Source organism: Pseudopodoces humilis, chromosome 2 (assembly GCF_049639895.1).
Source record: "Pseudopodoces humilis isolate 2021_Gansu_Grassland_sample_001 chromosome 2, ASM4963989v1, whole genome shotgun sequence".
Classification (NCBI taxonomy): Eukaryota; Metazoa; Chordata; class Aves; order Passeriformes; family Paridae; genus Pseudopodoces; species Pseudopodoces humilis.
The window spans coordinates 30,857,728-30,873,730 of NC_142201.1; the positions used below are offsets into that span (position 1 = coordinate 30,857,728).

The 16,003-nt window shown below is 36.5% G+C and overlaps 1 protein-coding gene across 1 annotated transcript in view; it reads right to left on the reverse strand.

The window, feature by feature from the left end:
- Positions 1-16,003, reverse strand: part of TMEM131 (transmembrane protein 131) — a 91,042-nt gene that overhangs the window by 65,731 nt on the left and 9,308 nt on the right. Inside the window, exon 2 of the mRNA XM_014251342.2 lies at positions 6,168-6,229. Coding sequence (XP_014106817.2) covers positions 6,168-6,200 — 33 coding nt within the window. The 5' untranslated portion in view covers positions 6,201-6,229. The remainder of the gene's footprint in view (positions 1-6,167; positions 6,230-16,003) is intronic.

Below are 16,003 nucleotides of genomic sequence, written 5' to 3' on the forward strand. Positions count from 1 at the left end.
AGCCTTTGTGTTTAAGCCTTGAAGATAGGTGATTCTTTTATAATTTGTATTTTTTTAATTTCAAGACAGCATATAACATTTAGGCTGTTGTTCCTAATAGTATCATGCCTTAATTTAATCTCTTATATAACCCTAGAAGGATTAAACTATAAACCAAGAGGATTTCAGTATAAAGATCTTGAGAAAACTTGCACACAGTGAGCTAGAATATTTGAAGGCAGTCAGCCAACACCACAGTTTCAAGACATAAGAATAGTTTTTCTCCACAGGCTTATATTCTCAAGACAGATTTCACAGAGAATCTGTACCTCGAAGTACACTTTGAAGAACCAGTATAATTGGGGAAGACACCAGACAATCTTGCATACACAGAGAATCAAAATTTATACCTTACAGCCTGAAGGCTGTCTCTAAAGAAATACCCAGGTTGTTTACTTCAACCAGAACATGAAAACAAAAAATCCCACCAAACAATCACAACCACCAAGTTAATTTTAATGTCTCATCAATTTGTTATAATAGCTATTCTTCACTTCTTGGTAAGAGTTCATATTACCTAGCACTACATTCAGTCATCTAAACATAGACATCTGCTGCCACTTGAGACAAATGTCCTAGGGCAGCCTGCCTGGTCTCAGACTGACACCCAGAACACAATTTCTCCTACACCCTGTGCCATATCTGCCAGGTCCACGTAGATGCCCAGGACATCTCAAATAGCACTGGTTACCTATGTTTAAGCAACTGAACTAGAAGCTCACAAGTCTTCAACAAGGACAGTTGGGGCAATGCAAGGAGGCAGACCCTCTTAATCAAGACCTGGGGTTTCCAACACCAAATATATTTCTTTAATGTTAACAAAATTCTCAACAACGCAAGTTTTCTATATTCCTACACAAGAGAGTATCCACACCAATTTAAAAGACTGTTGCAGTCTGAAAGACTCAGAACATTTTACATCTTGCTATTTCATAGTAAGGCTGGTTCCTTCTTGTAGAAGAGGTACCTGCTGCTTGCAACTAATTGTTGAGAGACAGCTACAAAATCAAAACAAAAATGGCAGCTGAAGTCTTCATTATTGCACTCATGAGCTCTATGCTATTAACTAGCATAATTAAAATAAATGTAATTAACGAAGAATACCTTGCTTAAGGTAATAAAAAATGAATGCTGTAACCTTAAAGGTAGCTGAAAGTGGACTGAAGTCATTCTTGCCCTAGTCTTTCATGATCCAAACTCACATAAGGAAACAAAAACATCATCAGTTGACTGTAGCTGATGCAAGATGTGCTATTTGCACTGACTTTGCAACAGTCACTCCTGGGCACCAATTACTTTTAATCTAAAGCCTGGGGATGGCAATTCTTCCAGTACAAGGAATAGAAGAACTTCAGCTGCTCATAAGCAATGGCAATGAACTAAGATGGGTCTTACTCCTTTGTAAAATCACACACATGGGAAAGAAAGCTCCAGGGGCCATCAAGTCAGCTGTTGCTCAATGGAGATCTCATTAGTGAAGGTTGCTCACAGCTTTGGACTATCATGTTTTGGGTATCTCAAAAGATAGAAATTCTGCAACTTCTTTTGATAACCTGGTCCAGTGTTTGAACATCCTCAAGTTTAAAAGTTTTTTTTTCTTGCATGGGTTTGGGAATCTGTGTCCAAAACATCTCATCCTTCCACCGTACACAAAAAATCTGGTTCTTGTTAATTCCACACTGCCCACAGCAATCACTTTTCCTCTTTGTCTTTTCTCTTAGTAGTTGAAAAAAATACATCTGAACATGAGAAGCGTTCCAGCCCCTGATCATCCTGTATTACTCTGCTGAGCCTACTCCAGTATGTCAGTGTCTTCCTCACACTGGGTAGCCCAGACTGGACACAATGTTCAGCTGCAGCCCCACAGGTGGGGGGGAAAAAAAAAAAATCACACTCTTTATCTTCTGGGTCCACATTTGTTCATAATTCTGTAGGCTGGCAGTTGTCTTTTCTATAACAGCACATGGACAACTTATGTTCACTACTTATGTTCAACTCCTCGTGTCTTTTCTGCTGTCATGGCCCAGCTTATCCTGTAGCACCGGGTTGTTCCTCTCAGGTGCAAGCCTTGCATTTGTCTGAGCTGAAAGTCACGAGATTCCTGTTAGCCTGCTGAAAGACCTCTCAAAAGCCGCCTTGCCTTCCAGTGTAACAGCTACTTTTGCCAATTTGGTATTATCTCCAAACTCTCCATACTATCAAGCAGGCTGCTAAAGACACCATTAAGCAATGCTGTCCTCAGTTCTGGGCTCTACCACAGGTAACCAACTGCCAGCTGAACTCTGTCCTGCAGAATAAACACACCAAGGTCAATGGTCCAGCCACTTTAGTGCCCACCTACCAGCCTGTACTCTTAGCACTTTGGCTAGACAGGTATCAATAGAGATCACATCAAATCCCTTTAAAAAGGCAATATACAAGATAAAAATTTGAGTAAATTAAAAAACACACTAAGACTTTACTCCCCGAAAACTCTATTGCTGATACACTGGAACTGAATGTTTGCCACTTCTGTTAAGAGAATTCCTTGCTGTGCCACAGAGAAAGAAGTACAGATCATGTAGAAAATACTAAACTTCCACCAGTAAGAGATCAACACAGCTGAGTCCCACAAAGGTAATCTGGTTCCATGTCTTCTGTGTTACAAAACCACTGCACATCATATTAAGGTCCTGTCTCTTTGTCACATTGTAATTCTCACTACCAGTCTTTGTAACAAGCAGTTTACAGCAACTTATGAACAAAGACAGCAAAAATGTATGAAGCATATATAAGCACAGAGGTTTTCTTTTCCCTCCCTGTTTCAGCTATTCTGCAAACCAGTAATTATCAGTAAAATATTTTCAAGAAGTTTGACTGCAAAAATGGTTTCATATACTTATGATTATTGCAGCAGATTCATGCTAAGATAATTTGACTGAAAAGTCTTACCTTTTCCTTTTTAATTTTAGCAATACACTACTTTAAAAATGCTACTGCATAAGCAGAAGTATTTTCCAAACAGTCTGAATGAAAAAAATAGAAATCATTCACTCTAGAAAACAGTAATCCCAACTGCACTGTGCAGAAGAATATTAGATACCCAAGGCAAAAGCTCAAACAACAAACAGAAGGACCTGGGACACAGCTCTTTATTAACTAAGAAAAAAAAAAAAGAAAAATTTGCTTTGAAAAATAAATTTTACTTTGCCATTCATTTTTCAAAGTAAAGTCCTCAAAAAGTGAGCCAGTATGTTGGCTTCATATGAAAGGACAAATTACTAAAAGTAACAGTTGTAGTTTATTTCAGCCCTCCTAATAGTTGCAGATGACATCATTGTCAGAGACACGAAGCATCTGTCAGGTCTGGACAAGGATTCAAATAATCAGGACACATGTAGGAGATGGCCTGACACTGACATAGCAAAGTTCAGATGAAGGAGAGCTTAAATGTAAAAGTGGGAAGGGAATAACTGATAGCAAACTAAAGAAAACAATGTGCCTGGAAAGCACAGTGAAATACAAACTATATTAGCAAACAAGATGCTCTCAAAAATGTACAATTCATTTTGGCATTACTAAAACAAGTGTTACCAGACAGGGAGGGAACTACTCTGTCCTCTCTCTGAGCACAATGTCTCAAAAAACTGCTACACTTTAAGTAGTGACAAATAAAAACCCAGTAAATTTAAAGAGTGTTGTAAAAAACTTGCATGAAGAAGCTGAAGGTAGATTTTGGCAAAAAATTACCATGATCATGAGGCAAAACAACCTAAGAAAAAAACCCAAGTACAGGTACCTTTGAGAAAAAAGCAGCAGCAAAACCAGCATAGGCATGAAACTTACATATTTCTTTACAAGTTTTAAGAACAGAAGATTCACCTGCCAGGCACAGCCCACCTACACACACCACCACCTGAAAAATGTATACATAATCTCCCAAGGTCCATTGCAATCAACCAAGTCTATGACTCTGAAGTGCCCAACAACGATTCAGACATCTGCAAACCACCTACTATTGAAGAAAGAACCCAAACCCTGCACTGCATTTACATTAATACTATTCTTACCCTATGTTCAGCATCTAAATGATTATTTGAATTAATTTAATAATTTTTAAATTTTTTGAAAAGTTCAAAAAGTTGTCTTCTTAAAGGGCCCAATTGATGTGAATAGACAGAATGAAGAAATTCCCTGGTTATTTCAATTTAATCCACAGGCAGAAGTAGCATAAATTTATTTAAATAGAAACCTTTAGTCTGAACAAATATGCAATAGAGTAGAATTCTCATTTTCACTCTGGCAAGACAGAAGGTTGAACTATGTGGTACAGCACTTTTTAAACCACACTATAATTCCACACCCAAAGAGTACAGTCTCTACTTTTGCTAGTTATCCAGTAACATGAGCTCATGAAATTTCCATTGTCAGTTTATTTTTACCAATTAAATGTTTTTCTACTTAAATATTTAAAGATCTATTCTCTTTTAATAAAAAGCTGTTTTCAGTCAGACTAGTCAAACCAAACTTTTCAACACATTCTATTTATGTTTTACAACAAAATTTCTAAAATGTACTGAAAGACATAAGGAGTATTTTACCAACATTATGTACACCAAATTAGTACAAAGAGCCAGTATCAAGAGGAAGGAATTGGCAGGAATCCCTAAAAATAAAATTATTCAAGGCTTGGCATTTGATTTACCTTACTTGTAAAGCAACTCTTTCAAACAAGAAAAAGCTTGCTTCTACTCTAAAAATATACCAGATTCTTGGGGAAGTGGAGATAAACCAAGACTGGAGATAGCTTTGATACCTCAATGATTATTAATCACTTTATGTACTGAATTGGTTATTTTTTTCTATTAAAAAAAAAGCAAACAACCTGAAGGTAACATAACGTTAGACAATACCAATTTACTACTACATTATGGTATCTGTAATTAACAACAGACATTTGTGAAATCTTATGGAAAGCCCAAAAGAGAAAGAGTGGGTGACATCACAGTGGGTTTAAAACTTTAGTAACTGCTGTTCACAAGATGTAAGTCTGGTTTTACAACAGTCTAATTGCTTTTTTTTAATTGCAGTAACCAGTCACAAGAGGTCACCATATCAATATCTACATGAAAAAATCCAAATAATTTGTAAGTTGAAGAATACAACGTACGTTACTGTTCTGATATAAAGGAAGTGGTTTTACTTACCTAGGTCTGTTTGGCTTAAGAGCCACAACCATACAAAAACATACAAACCATTTATCAGAAATTTTGTCTCTCTTGTTTTGTTTTAAATCAAACATTCAACAACATATTAAGGGAAGTGGCAGCCCAATGAGATCTAAAGTACTGCAAATTCTATGGTGCAGCATGCAGGGTTGCTTGACTTTGTCCCACCATAATATTGCTACATCTTGCAATAGTTGGTATAATTAACAATCGTTTTACTTTCCCTTCTTTATATGACTTATTGAATGGCTCACAGCAGTACCATTACTTTCTAGTCTAAGAACTAGTAGTTAATAGAGTGCTAAAATGAGTTTCATAACCTTGTTATGTCAGTTATGTCATCCTAACTACTACCACCATCTCAAAATTTCAGCATATATTCCTTAAAATTAACTTTTTTCCTCTTTTGACTCAGACCTACAGAAAACTGACAGGAATGGAAACATCATACATGAAAAACAACTATTTGCAGCAGTAATTACTTCATTGCAGTAATTATAATTTCTTTAAATCCATTGGTAACTTGGTTCCAAGAACTGCCTTTAGATTTGGGAATCTTGCAACACTTGCAGTTCCTACATATGAGCTAGCTAACTGCATTCCAACTCCAGATCAAGATGAGCCTTAAACACAAAATATTCCCCAATTTTTCTGAGAAAAAAAGAAAACTGGAAAGAGAGACAGGCCAGAGAGAACCTGTGGTAAAACCCATGAGTTTTCCCAACACAAAACATCAAGGAATCAGAACCTCTGCCCACAGCGAAGCAGTCTGTTGAAAGTAATTTTAGAAAGTCCAAAGGTTCTGTGGACTTGAGCTTAATGCTTACTTATTTTCAGAACTCCACTAACCCATGAGTTCAAAAAGCAGCTATCAAAAAGATGAAATATTGCTAGTTCAGATGATTTACTCAGACTACATACCTGCAATAAATCTCCTTCATCAAAACGTAGCATTTCTATTATGCCATCCGACTGGATGAAAGCTGCAAAGAAAAACAAAAAAAATAATTTAACAAAGACCCATTTTGTTATTAAATCGAAAGAAAAATTTAAACATCTAAAATCTGTTGTATTGCATTTTGAAGACAGAGCTATGACAAACCAAAATAATAATGCAAAATAACAAACACAAGTCTGTGACACTAAGTTTGCTCAAGAAGTACCACACTTGGCAAATTAGTCTTGTACTTTAAAAATGTTTAACTCCCAAGGGAACAACTTCTTCTAGGGTCCCAAAAAAGAGTGATTGTACCAAGCTAACTCTATACTTCAACAAATATCACAGGCTGGGTAACTGAACAACTGAGTTAAATACATCTAAGCCCACAAAGAGTTCAGATACAAACAATTTCTGTTTCATTTACACACCAATAATCTTAACTGTACATCTGGACAGCCTCCTTCACACTTCAGCCTAATCCTTGGCATGGCAACAATCCACTCCATCTTGATAGGAATATATTAAAATTTGAAACAGTTTAGAAGTGTTTGCACCATAAGACTAGACTCCGCAAAAAGTCCATGCCCCAGTCAAATATAGGATTCTCAAAACACTCCACTCATTTCCTCTACACGTTTGGTCAGGCAATTATTTTTCAGTTCTTCTTGAAATGTACGGAATTGAACTTTCTTCTAAAGACAAAGAAATAAGAGCATTGCCCTTCCTGTAAAATATAATAATCTGTACAAGAATGAGTATTATTTAAAGAGAAAATAAGGGTTCAAAGAGTTCTACATTTTACTCCCCAAAAATCTACTCACTCACACACACACACAAAGGAGGTTGTTAGAATAAAATGCAGTAGCAATCTCAAATGATAAAACTGTATTTTTTTTAAAAAAAGTCCTGTAAGTAATTCCTCCTCTGCCCTATGTCCTTTTTCCATGACTGTCTTTATCATTTACCATTTATGCTAGATGAAGTTGAGTGAGTGGTAACATTCCTCTCTTTCCAAAAAGAGGAACTTCAACAGGAAGAAATTAAATATTTCCCAGTACATAGAAGCACAGTGGATGCTTCTGGAAGATGGATTTTGAATCCCAGTCTGAAAAGGAGGCTTAGACCTTTATCTCCCACTTTGAAGCTCGGTGTTCTAACAAAACCCATTATTACAATGTCACCAACAATGCGACTGACTGACTCTATGATGCTTTAAACAAAAAATTTCAGTACTTTTAGAAAACAAAAAGCACTCTTGGTAGACAGGAGTAAAGGCACCTACCACATAGAGAATCATTAGCTTTGACATCTATTTGCCCCAAACATTTCCTCACTGAGTGCTTTGTTGTCTCCTCACTCAGTACCCAAAACTCACTACACTACTTAACATATCACTATTTGCAAATCCCATTTTGCATCCCTGACTTCCCCACACATTTTGTTATCTTCTCCTTGAAGGCACAAGCTCCACAACCTTTCTTTCATATGCCCCAAAATAAAAGTTAATATAAGACAAAGATTGCTGCTATCATCTCCAAAAGTCGCTTTTATTATGCAAAAAAACCTCAAAAAAATTTAAAAGAACCCCAAACAATAAAGTTTTATACAACTATTTTTTCAAACTACCATACCACACAATTCTAATGTGTTACAGGCTGAGAAAGCAGCCCAGCTTAGGTAGAGTGTGAGAATCACCGGAGAGGAGAAAGGGGGAGTTCAAACTATAAACAACATGCATACCCTGCAATATTTACACTGACACTGCAATATTTACAGTGGCATGAAAAGTCCTTGTCAGTTGTGTCAGCAATAAGTTAGTATTTTTTGCGTGTGTGTTTATTGTTATTACCTTAATGTTACTCAAAACAAACAAAATCCATCCTTGATCCAAGAATCAGGAGTTTGGTCAATCATTTATATTGAAGAGCTATACAGAACACACGGCAAGAGATTAAAAAGAAACAACAAAAAAAACCCCGAACCAAAACAGCATTTAAAAAGCTGTTACAAAATCAAGTCCTACAGTTTATGAAATTTTGAGCTTTTAAAACTTAAATTACTGGAACAGGTCTGCCAGTTTAAAGTTTAATGCCAGAATAAAGAACAAGTGAATTCTTCTCAATTTAACTGGCAATACATATGATGCAAAACATTAATTTAATGGTTGAAACTTGGTTTTAAAATCACTGAAAAAAACTCTAAGTAGTCTTGTAGTGCAAGACATTAGAAAATGAAGCTTTGACAGGTTAGGTTAAAATGCAGAGTAAGACAGTTAATCATGATTTCACAGAAGTGTCAAGGCTTATCCTCTGCACAAGAACCCCAAATTACAGATTAACTAGCAGAGACAGAAAATTCTCAATTTTTAACTTGAGAAGAAATATAAAATGAAGTTATATTTTGTCATGTATTGGATTTATTGGAAGTTCAGCAATCACAATTAAAAAAATTCTAGATACAAGCAAACCTCCCTATTAGTCAGAAGGAACTGCACCTCTGAAGTTGGACTTTTTGGCATTCTATTGCTTCTCAGATCTCTGGTTTGGAAACAAAGAACATACAGCACTTGATTGTGACATCAGGCACAAACAAAAAAAGTAATTACAAAACAACTTTTTATATAAATAATCTATTAACAACCAGCAAAGCGTAAACGGCTATTTCATCTGATCACAAATTCCTAGTATTTTTAAGGCTTTTTTCCCCTGATTTAAATAAGATACAGTCAGTACAAACAGCAGAAAGCAGTAACAATTCTTCCACAAGGATAACACACACTGAAGCCCCCAGAAACTAGCCTAAGCTTTCTACCCAAACATCTTGAATTCGGACAGACCTTCTGTAGACCCCAAACACTTTTTCATCCACTCTTTAGTTACTTCATCTTTGCAACAACTTATGAACAAAAGCAACAGATATTACAGAACATTTTGAGCAGATATTCTGTTAAACAGAAGTGCTATTCATCATTATATCATTTAAGAAATGTTTTCAGAGAGCAGATGACAGTGCCAGGTGAAGTCAGATGCACTGCAAGGCCTGGCTGATATCCATTTCACAGCAGGCATATCTCAACTGAGACGGTGATGGAGTTGCTGTGGTTATACCTTTCATTTTGGTTTAGACTAACTTTCAAGCCTGTGTTTCTCTTTATTGGTTACTACATCAAAGCAACGAAATGGCAAGTAAATACGCATACCCTCATAAGATGAAAGCTTTTTTTTTTTTTTGCAACAGGCTTCTCAAACTCTCAACTCGGGATGAAGCAACAAGTCACCTCATTCAAATGAGGCAAAACTAATTACATTTTTAAAAACCTCCACTGACGAGTCATAAAGAGTCACCCGAATCCTTCTAAGAGCAGCTCTCAAACTGTCCAACATGGACCACAGAGAGGACAAAGTCTTCTTCAAAGTGAAATGCTGACAGTGCTCTTGTGGGTATTTGTTTGCCTGTTCCAGAATTAGAAGCAGTTGCTCATCTTTTGCACTTGTGCTACCTGACCTAAGCAAGTTCACAAACTTTGCAATGCAAGCCCCAAACCAGTTTTTACTGTCTTTTAACACAAAATATGTAACTCACCAATAGACAATAGGTTATTACCAATGTGCAAAGTCACTGTAAGTAATTAAGCATGAGATCACTTGGGCATACTTTATTAGGTGAACCATTCCCCATGCAGAGGGGAAGATGACTGTTTTCTGCTAAGTCTCTAACAATTTCCCCTGAGAAAACTTCTTAAAACTTAAGCTGATACCACCATGGTCCATTACCAGTCTAATACTGTATCCAATACTTTAATACTCTAGAATGGTAAAATGCAGCAAATTAACAACTCCTGCCTGTGCCATTTCAGTCATCCCTGCCACATGACTGACAACTGCTACAAAAGGGGCACAACATAATATTTGGGGTAGGAAGCAATTCAGCTGTCATAGCGTGATCTGCCACTGCACAAATCAGCAGCCAAGAAGCCAAATGACACATTACGAAAATCATTTCTTCCTGACCCTATGGACAATTGAAGCCCTGAAGGCTGAGTATAATAGCTATTAGTCAAACTCTAAATGTTCATGGACCAAAGAAGGAAAAGGATACATATGCATATCTGCAAATTTCAAGACCAGAAGAATCAGTCTCCTTTCCTCTTCATCTATACTGAACAGAATACTTTCTTCTGAGAGGTATACACAGATTCCTCTGAACATAAAACCTCTGTCCTTTCAAGCTTTGGCAAAAAGAAAATGTAACAGATTAATCTGTAACAACTTCAGTCACTCTCGCTACTAGGACATTATATGATTTCAGGGTCAAATTTTTTCAGCTTCTAGCTCGCGTATTCTTGGTTTCCTCTTCTCAGACAGTAGGTCACTACCAATAGAATATATAGAAGCTAACACTAAAAATATCCTGAGTTTCATTTTCTGTTTGTTTTCAATCTATAACCTTTAAAATGCAACTTCTTTGATTAAGTCAACTTTACTATGACAAACCCATAAAAGATAGCTGAAAAAGACCATGAAGCTAGTCTTCCCACTTGGTCCAGAACAGCTTGTTCTACTGACAGCACCTTCTGAGCTTTCCAAACTCTTTTAAAAATGGCAAAAAAACTACCACCACCACAACCACAGCCCCCAGTTTCCAAATCACAGCTTTTTGGAAGACTGAAAGCACTATCAAGTCATTATTACCAGTAGATTCCTAAATGTTTTCCCCTGCCCTTTCCAACAACATCACCATGCTTGATGGTAAACACCTAACATGACAAAAATTAAGTCAACAGTAGCTGAACTCAAATTCCTCAAAGCTTAAGCAGCATCTTTTCACAAGTTTATACACTAATAAACAAACCTTGCTCAAACACACCCCTATTTTGATTGTCTCTTCTCCAAGCCTTTCACATTTGGGGCTGAAACAAGAAAAATACAGACCTATAAACCATCAAATAACAAGAAAGTTTTAAAATCCTACACACCTCCAAAGCAAACAGGAACTTAATATCAAAATCACTTTAGCCAACACCAGTCTTTAGCTGCAACTGAATTACACAAAACAGAATAAATTTGCATGTAATGCAAGAGCAGGGAATATGCCAAAGCTCTTGGTACACAACAACAAAAATAATCTCCATGGCTCACAGGTTATGAGGCCTACTCTGACTGAGATCTGTTTTTTAAGGTGGCTTTGCACACTTTTCTTTAGCCACTGTTAATTTCTTCATTTTAATAGGAAAGTATATTCTGGCATATATACTTACAAAAACTATTCTGAAATATAACTTAGCTCTGGAACAGCTAAGTCAATAGCAGTGCACTGATTTACTTTTATGTTCATCATGATCATTACATGCTTTCAAGAACTGTTTTCTTTTCTAAGTCTTGTCTAAACCAGTTTTAAACTGGATTTATACTAACCTGTATCATCTAGTCTACAAATTTTCTCTCAATTCTAAGAATGGAGTCCTATCTTACCAAAACAGGGAAAGATAAATTATTTAAATAATCCCTAATTTACATTAAGGGGTTTTTTTTCAAGTCCAGTTTCTAATCCTTTGTCTTAATGACTAAGTTCACTTCAAGGTAACTATAACCACATGAGCCAATTACAATGTGCTAAATGCCACTCACTTCTGTCTATGCAATTGTAATTGTTAACATTTGAATCACTACTGGTTGAAGTGCAGAACTAAACCTGGAAAAGTTATTTTTAAAGCTTTGACTACAAATTAACTGCTCACGCACAATCACACAATTTCAATCATCCTCAACAGTGGAAAACTGAGCAGCATGGGGAATACAGGCAAGTGGATACAGAATGAAAAAATAAAATTATTATGGGTGGAAAATTACATTGTGAAAAACAAAATATCATACAGGTAAAGGAAAACAGTATTATTACACTGTAATGTGAGCAATCATTTTAATCAGCTTCAGGACTACAGAAGTCCGGTGAGCCTCAAGAAACATGTCCCAGTTCAGTGTTCAACACAAATCTGTTTAAAAAAGGCCTGTGGTCTCCAAGACACACGAGTCAGTGTAGCCATCAGCCTGGACTTCTGCCTACATCCCAACAGGTGACTGTCCACTGGAAATGTAAAAGGTCACTCTCATATGAGACAGTGAATGTCAGGCAAGTGAGAATCACCAGCCAGCAGGCTTGCTTTCCAGCTAAATCCTCTTGCACCTACCTAGGCAATTTGCTTGTTTATTTTCCAGTACTCCATAACAAGAAGAAACTAATTTTTCCAACAGACCTCAGAAAGGGCCATCACAACAAAGACAATACATGTGTAAAGATCACATGTACAAATGCCACACTTCGAAGTCTTTTTATGCAGAAACATATTTATTCTTTTTTCATTATTAAAACCTCTAATGACCATCCCTCAAAAAACCAACTAGCTGAATTTGTATTTTCTGTTTATATATTAAATTTGAAATAGAACCATTCCTAGATAATGCACTTTAATCATCATGTGAAATGAAAAAGCAATACATTAAGCTAAATAACAAAAAGACAATCTTCATCAAAAACCTTATTTTGTACAAGTGATTAAAAAAAAAATTCCGATGTTACACAATACATACTCAAGTAAGTTCATATGTACCAACCTATGCCCAAGTTAATACAAGTGGAAGTGACACTAGATCATTTGCACTGTAATACCTGAGCACACTGCTGACTACTTCACAGTGGGGAGGGGAAAAGATTTCTACTTTACTGCATACAACAGCACAAGTTGAGTGTATCACTGACACCCAACTAAGCCTGCATATAATCTTTCACTAACTTACTTTTGTGCCATTTCTGCCTTCAGATAAAAGACAAGCTTCTTCACCCAGCAAGGCCCTTCTCTAGTAAGAAGAGCTGTCACATTGCACGCATTCACTCATCACTTTTCCCCTTAGTTAAGACTGATGCTGATTTTTAAGAGTTCAGTCACCAGTTTTTAAAGCTAGCCATGGAACAGAAAGTGACAATATGATTCTGATTCAAAACACAGGCTCCAGACAGACAGTGAAGCTACTGCTTAGACTGAGAAAGGAAAAAAGTGAGTCTCCACCCTGAAGCCCCTGCTCATGCGTCTGGCCCACAACATTTGTTTCACACTTCAGAAGACAGTGCAACTGCTTAAAGGTTTCTTTTAACACTGATGTGTTCTGTGATAGATATATCCTTGCAAAAAAATTAAACAAACATACATAGAAACAGACAAGCTCACTGAAAGTAACAAGTGCCACACCTAACAATCTGCTTTTATTTATTTTCCTAACAAAATGGCATTAGGTGATTTCAGATCGACACGCAAACCCCCTGTATTTTACTTATATACCATTATTCTCAGATGCTTATTCTGTACTCAGCCTGTATTTCTGCCTTACAGAAATGTACATTTCCATCCACTTCAACTAAAGCAATTATTATTTTCATCTAGTTTTTTGTGGGTTTTTTTTGTAATGAGTTTAAAAATTCATCTGCTATTGGCCAAAATGGTGGATTTCAGGTGGTAGGAATAAAGGCTATAAAATTTCACTTGGAAAAAAACGCCAAAATACTACTTTGAAAGCTTCCAGATGCTTTAAGTTGGTGTTTTAAACTTTTCAAAATTTTTATTTGTTCCTCCAAAGATATTTATTTCCTGACTCCAAAATGCTTCTCAAGAAATAATACTCAATTCCATTCATAGGGGGGTACGAATGAGAAAACTTTAAAATATATTTTAAAAAAAATTAAATAAAAAGGAGAAATAATTCTCTCAGCAGGAGAAAAAACTTTCATGCATGCTATTTTTAAGCCAAAAAGAACAATACTCCTGACACTCATGGAAACTTCTCAGAAATCTTTTAAAGAAAGTAAAAAATTTAAAAGGAAGCTAAAGAGAAAACAAACATCTGCAAATAGTATCCATTTTTTTCTGCTTTGGGCCATACAAAATGTGGTTTTCTATTCTTTCAAATTACAGCAATTTTAAAATTTCAATATGTTAAATTAACTTATACTCCCGTACATGTATAGTTATTAAACATGTACAGACAAAATTATTTGGAACTACCCTCAGAAACAATGAGGCAAATTGTTTTCCTGCAATGAGAGGCAAAAAACAAGAGTCCCTTCAAACTACTCTTAAGGATTTGCCTCAATTTCTCGAGTTTTAGAACAGAAACTTTTCATTGTGGTAGTTTTAGTACTCGTGTAGCACTGAAAACTGATGTGTGAAAAGAGAACATACACTTAATGGAATTCTAATCTTTTTAGCATATAGAAATATTCAATATGGAGCTCGCCAGAAACAACAGTTCATTGCTTCTGGAGCCTCAGGAGAACAATGCATTAAATGACAATCATTTCATTTATTACCATTAATATCACTCTTCCAAACTTATACTCTCATGAAATGAACCACTGAACAGACCCCCACTTACATAAAAAAAAATGATTGTGTTGACACAGTGGAAAGACCTACCTAAAAGGTACGTCCAGGATGATTAATGACATTAATAAACACCAACAGAGATCAAGCATTGTTCTCCACACCATAGAAAAGAGGAAGGAAGACGCAATTTTCAGAGTTTCCAAAAAGCCCTCCACAGAACAGGAAGGTGACAGAGGCAGGCAGATACCTCCTGACATCTAGATGTCTTGCTGGCAGTGTGAATGCAATCAGCTAAAAGCTACAGCTTATGCTCTGCAGACACTACTCAGTTTTCCATCCTCACTCCTACCTTGCTACCTACTACAGAGGATGCTTTCTATCACTCATCTTATGGCACAGAAACAGTAGTCTACTAAGTGAGAGTTCTTCTCTCCTCCCTGCCCTGATTTTGCCTCCCTCCCTTTTTGTCTTGACCAGTTATCATGTAGGGTAGAACCATATGAATTTTTAGAACAAGGATACATGGACAACACAATTATTTAGATTTCGCTGTGCAACAGTTGCAACTTGGTTTATACCAAGTTACTGGGGAGATGTATCATTGGGAGGGAGGAGCACAGTATCTCTGCCCCTCCTATGCTCACTTAGCTAACTCAAGTGTCCACTAGAAACAGCTATTAAGCCTGAAGACAAGTAAAAAAGAGTGACAAGATAATGCTTGTTCAGCTACCATATAAAGTTTATAAATACAACAATTGAAGTCCAGGAAAAGGTAGAAAAGGCCTAATGTTAAAGCCATAGTGTTAATGATGTGGCAGTAACACTACTTATTGATTGCTGAGCACAGCAGTCTGTTGACTTGCCATGAGGGAACACAGACCAGCAGGAAAAAGCTGGCTGCAAGGTCTGATAAAACCAGAGGAGAAAAGGGTGGAGATGAACAGCTGAAAGTTTTGAAAGAAGATAATACAGAGCAAAAAAAAAATGAAACAAAACAGGCAAATTTCAGTTTGGGGGGAACGCTCCAAAAACCTTAATAAAAATTAAAGGTGCAAGTAGGCATAGGGAAATGAAAGGCTTGCAGAAATGCAATTTAGCTACCTATGACACCTTGGAAGCAGTTACCCCTCAGAAGTAAATAAACAATCTCTTCTGGTCAGACTCTTTTACAAGCAGCTGTGATGATCCAAGTTGACAACTGGTACAACATAGATCATGAGTTCACCCAGTAATTCCAACCCTTAGGCTTACTGACAGAATATGTTATGGAGAGACATCTAATTCTACTTGGAAGATTGCAACAACCACTCATCACTTAGTTGCCCCCTAAGACAAGCCTTCACTCAAAAATACCTCCCATGTCTACTTTGATATGCTTAGTACTCAGTCTCAACCCAAACAGGCACACCTGTACTAAATTCAACATTAGAGGCACTTTTTTCA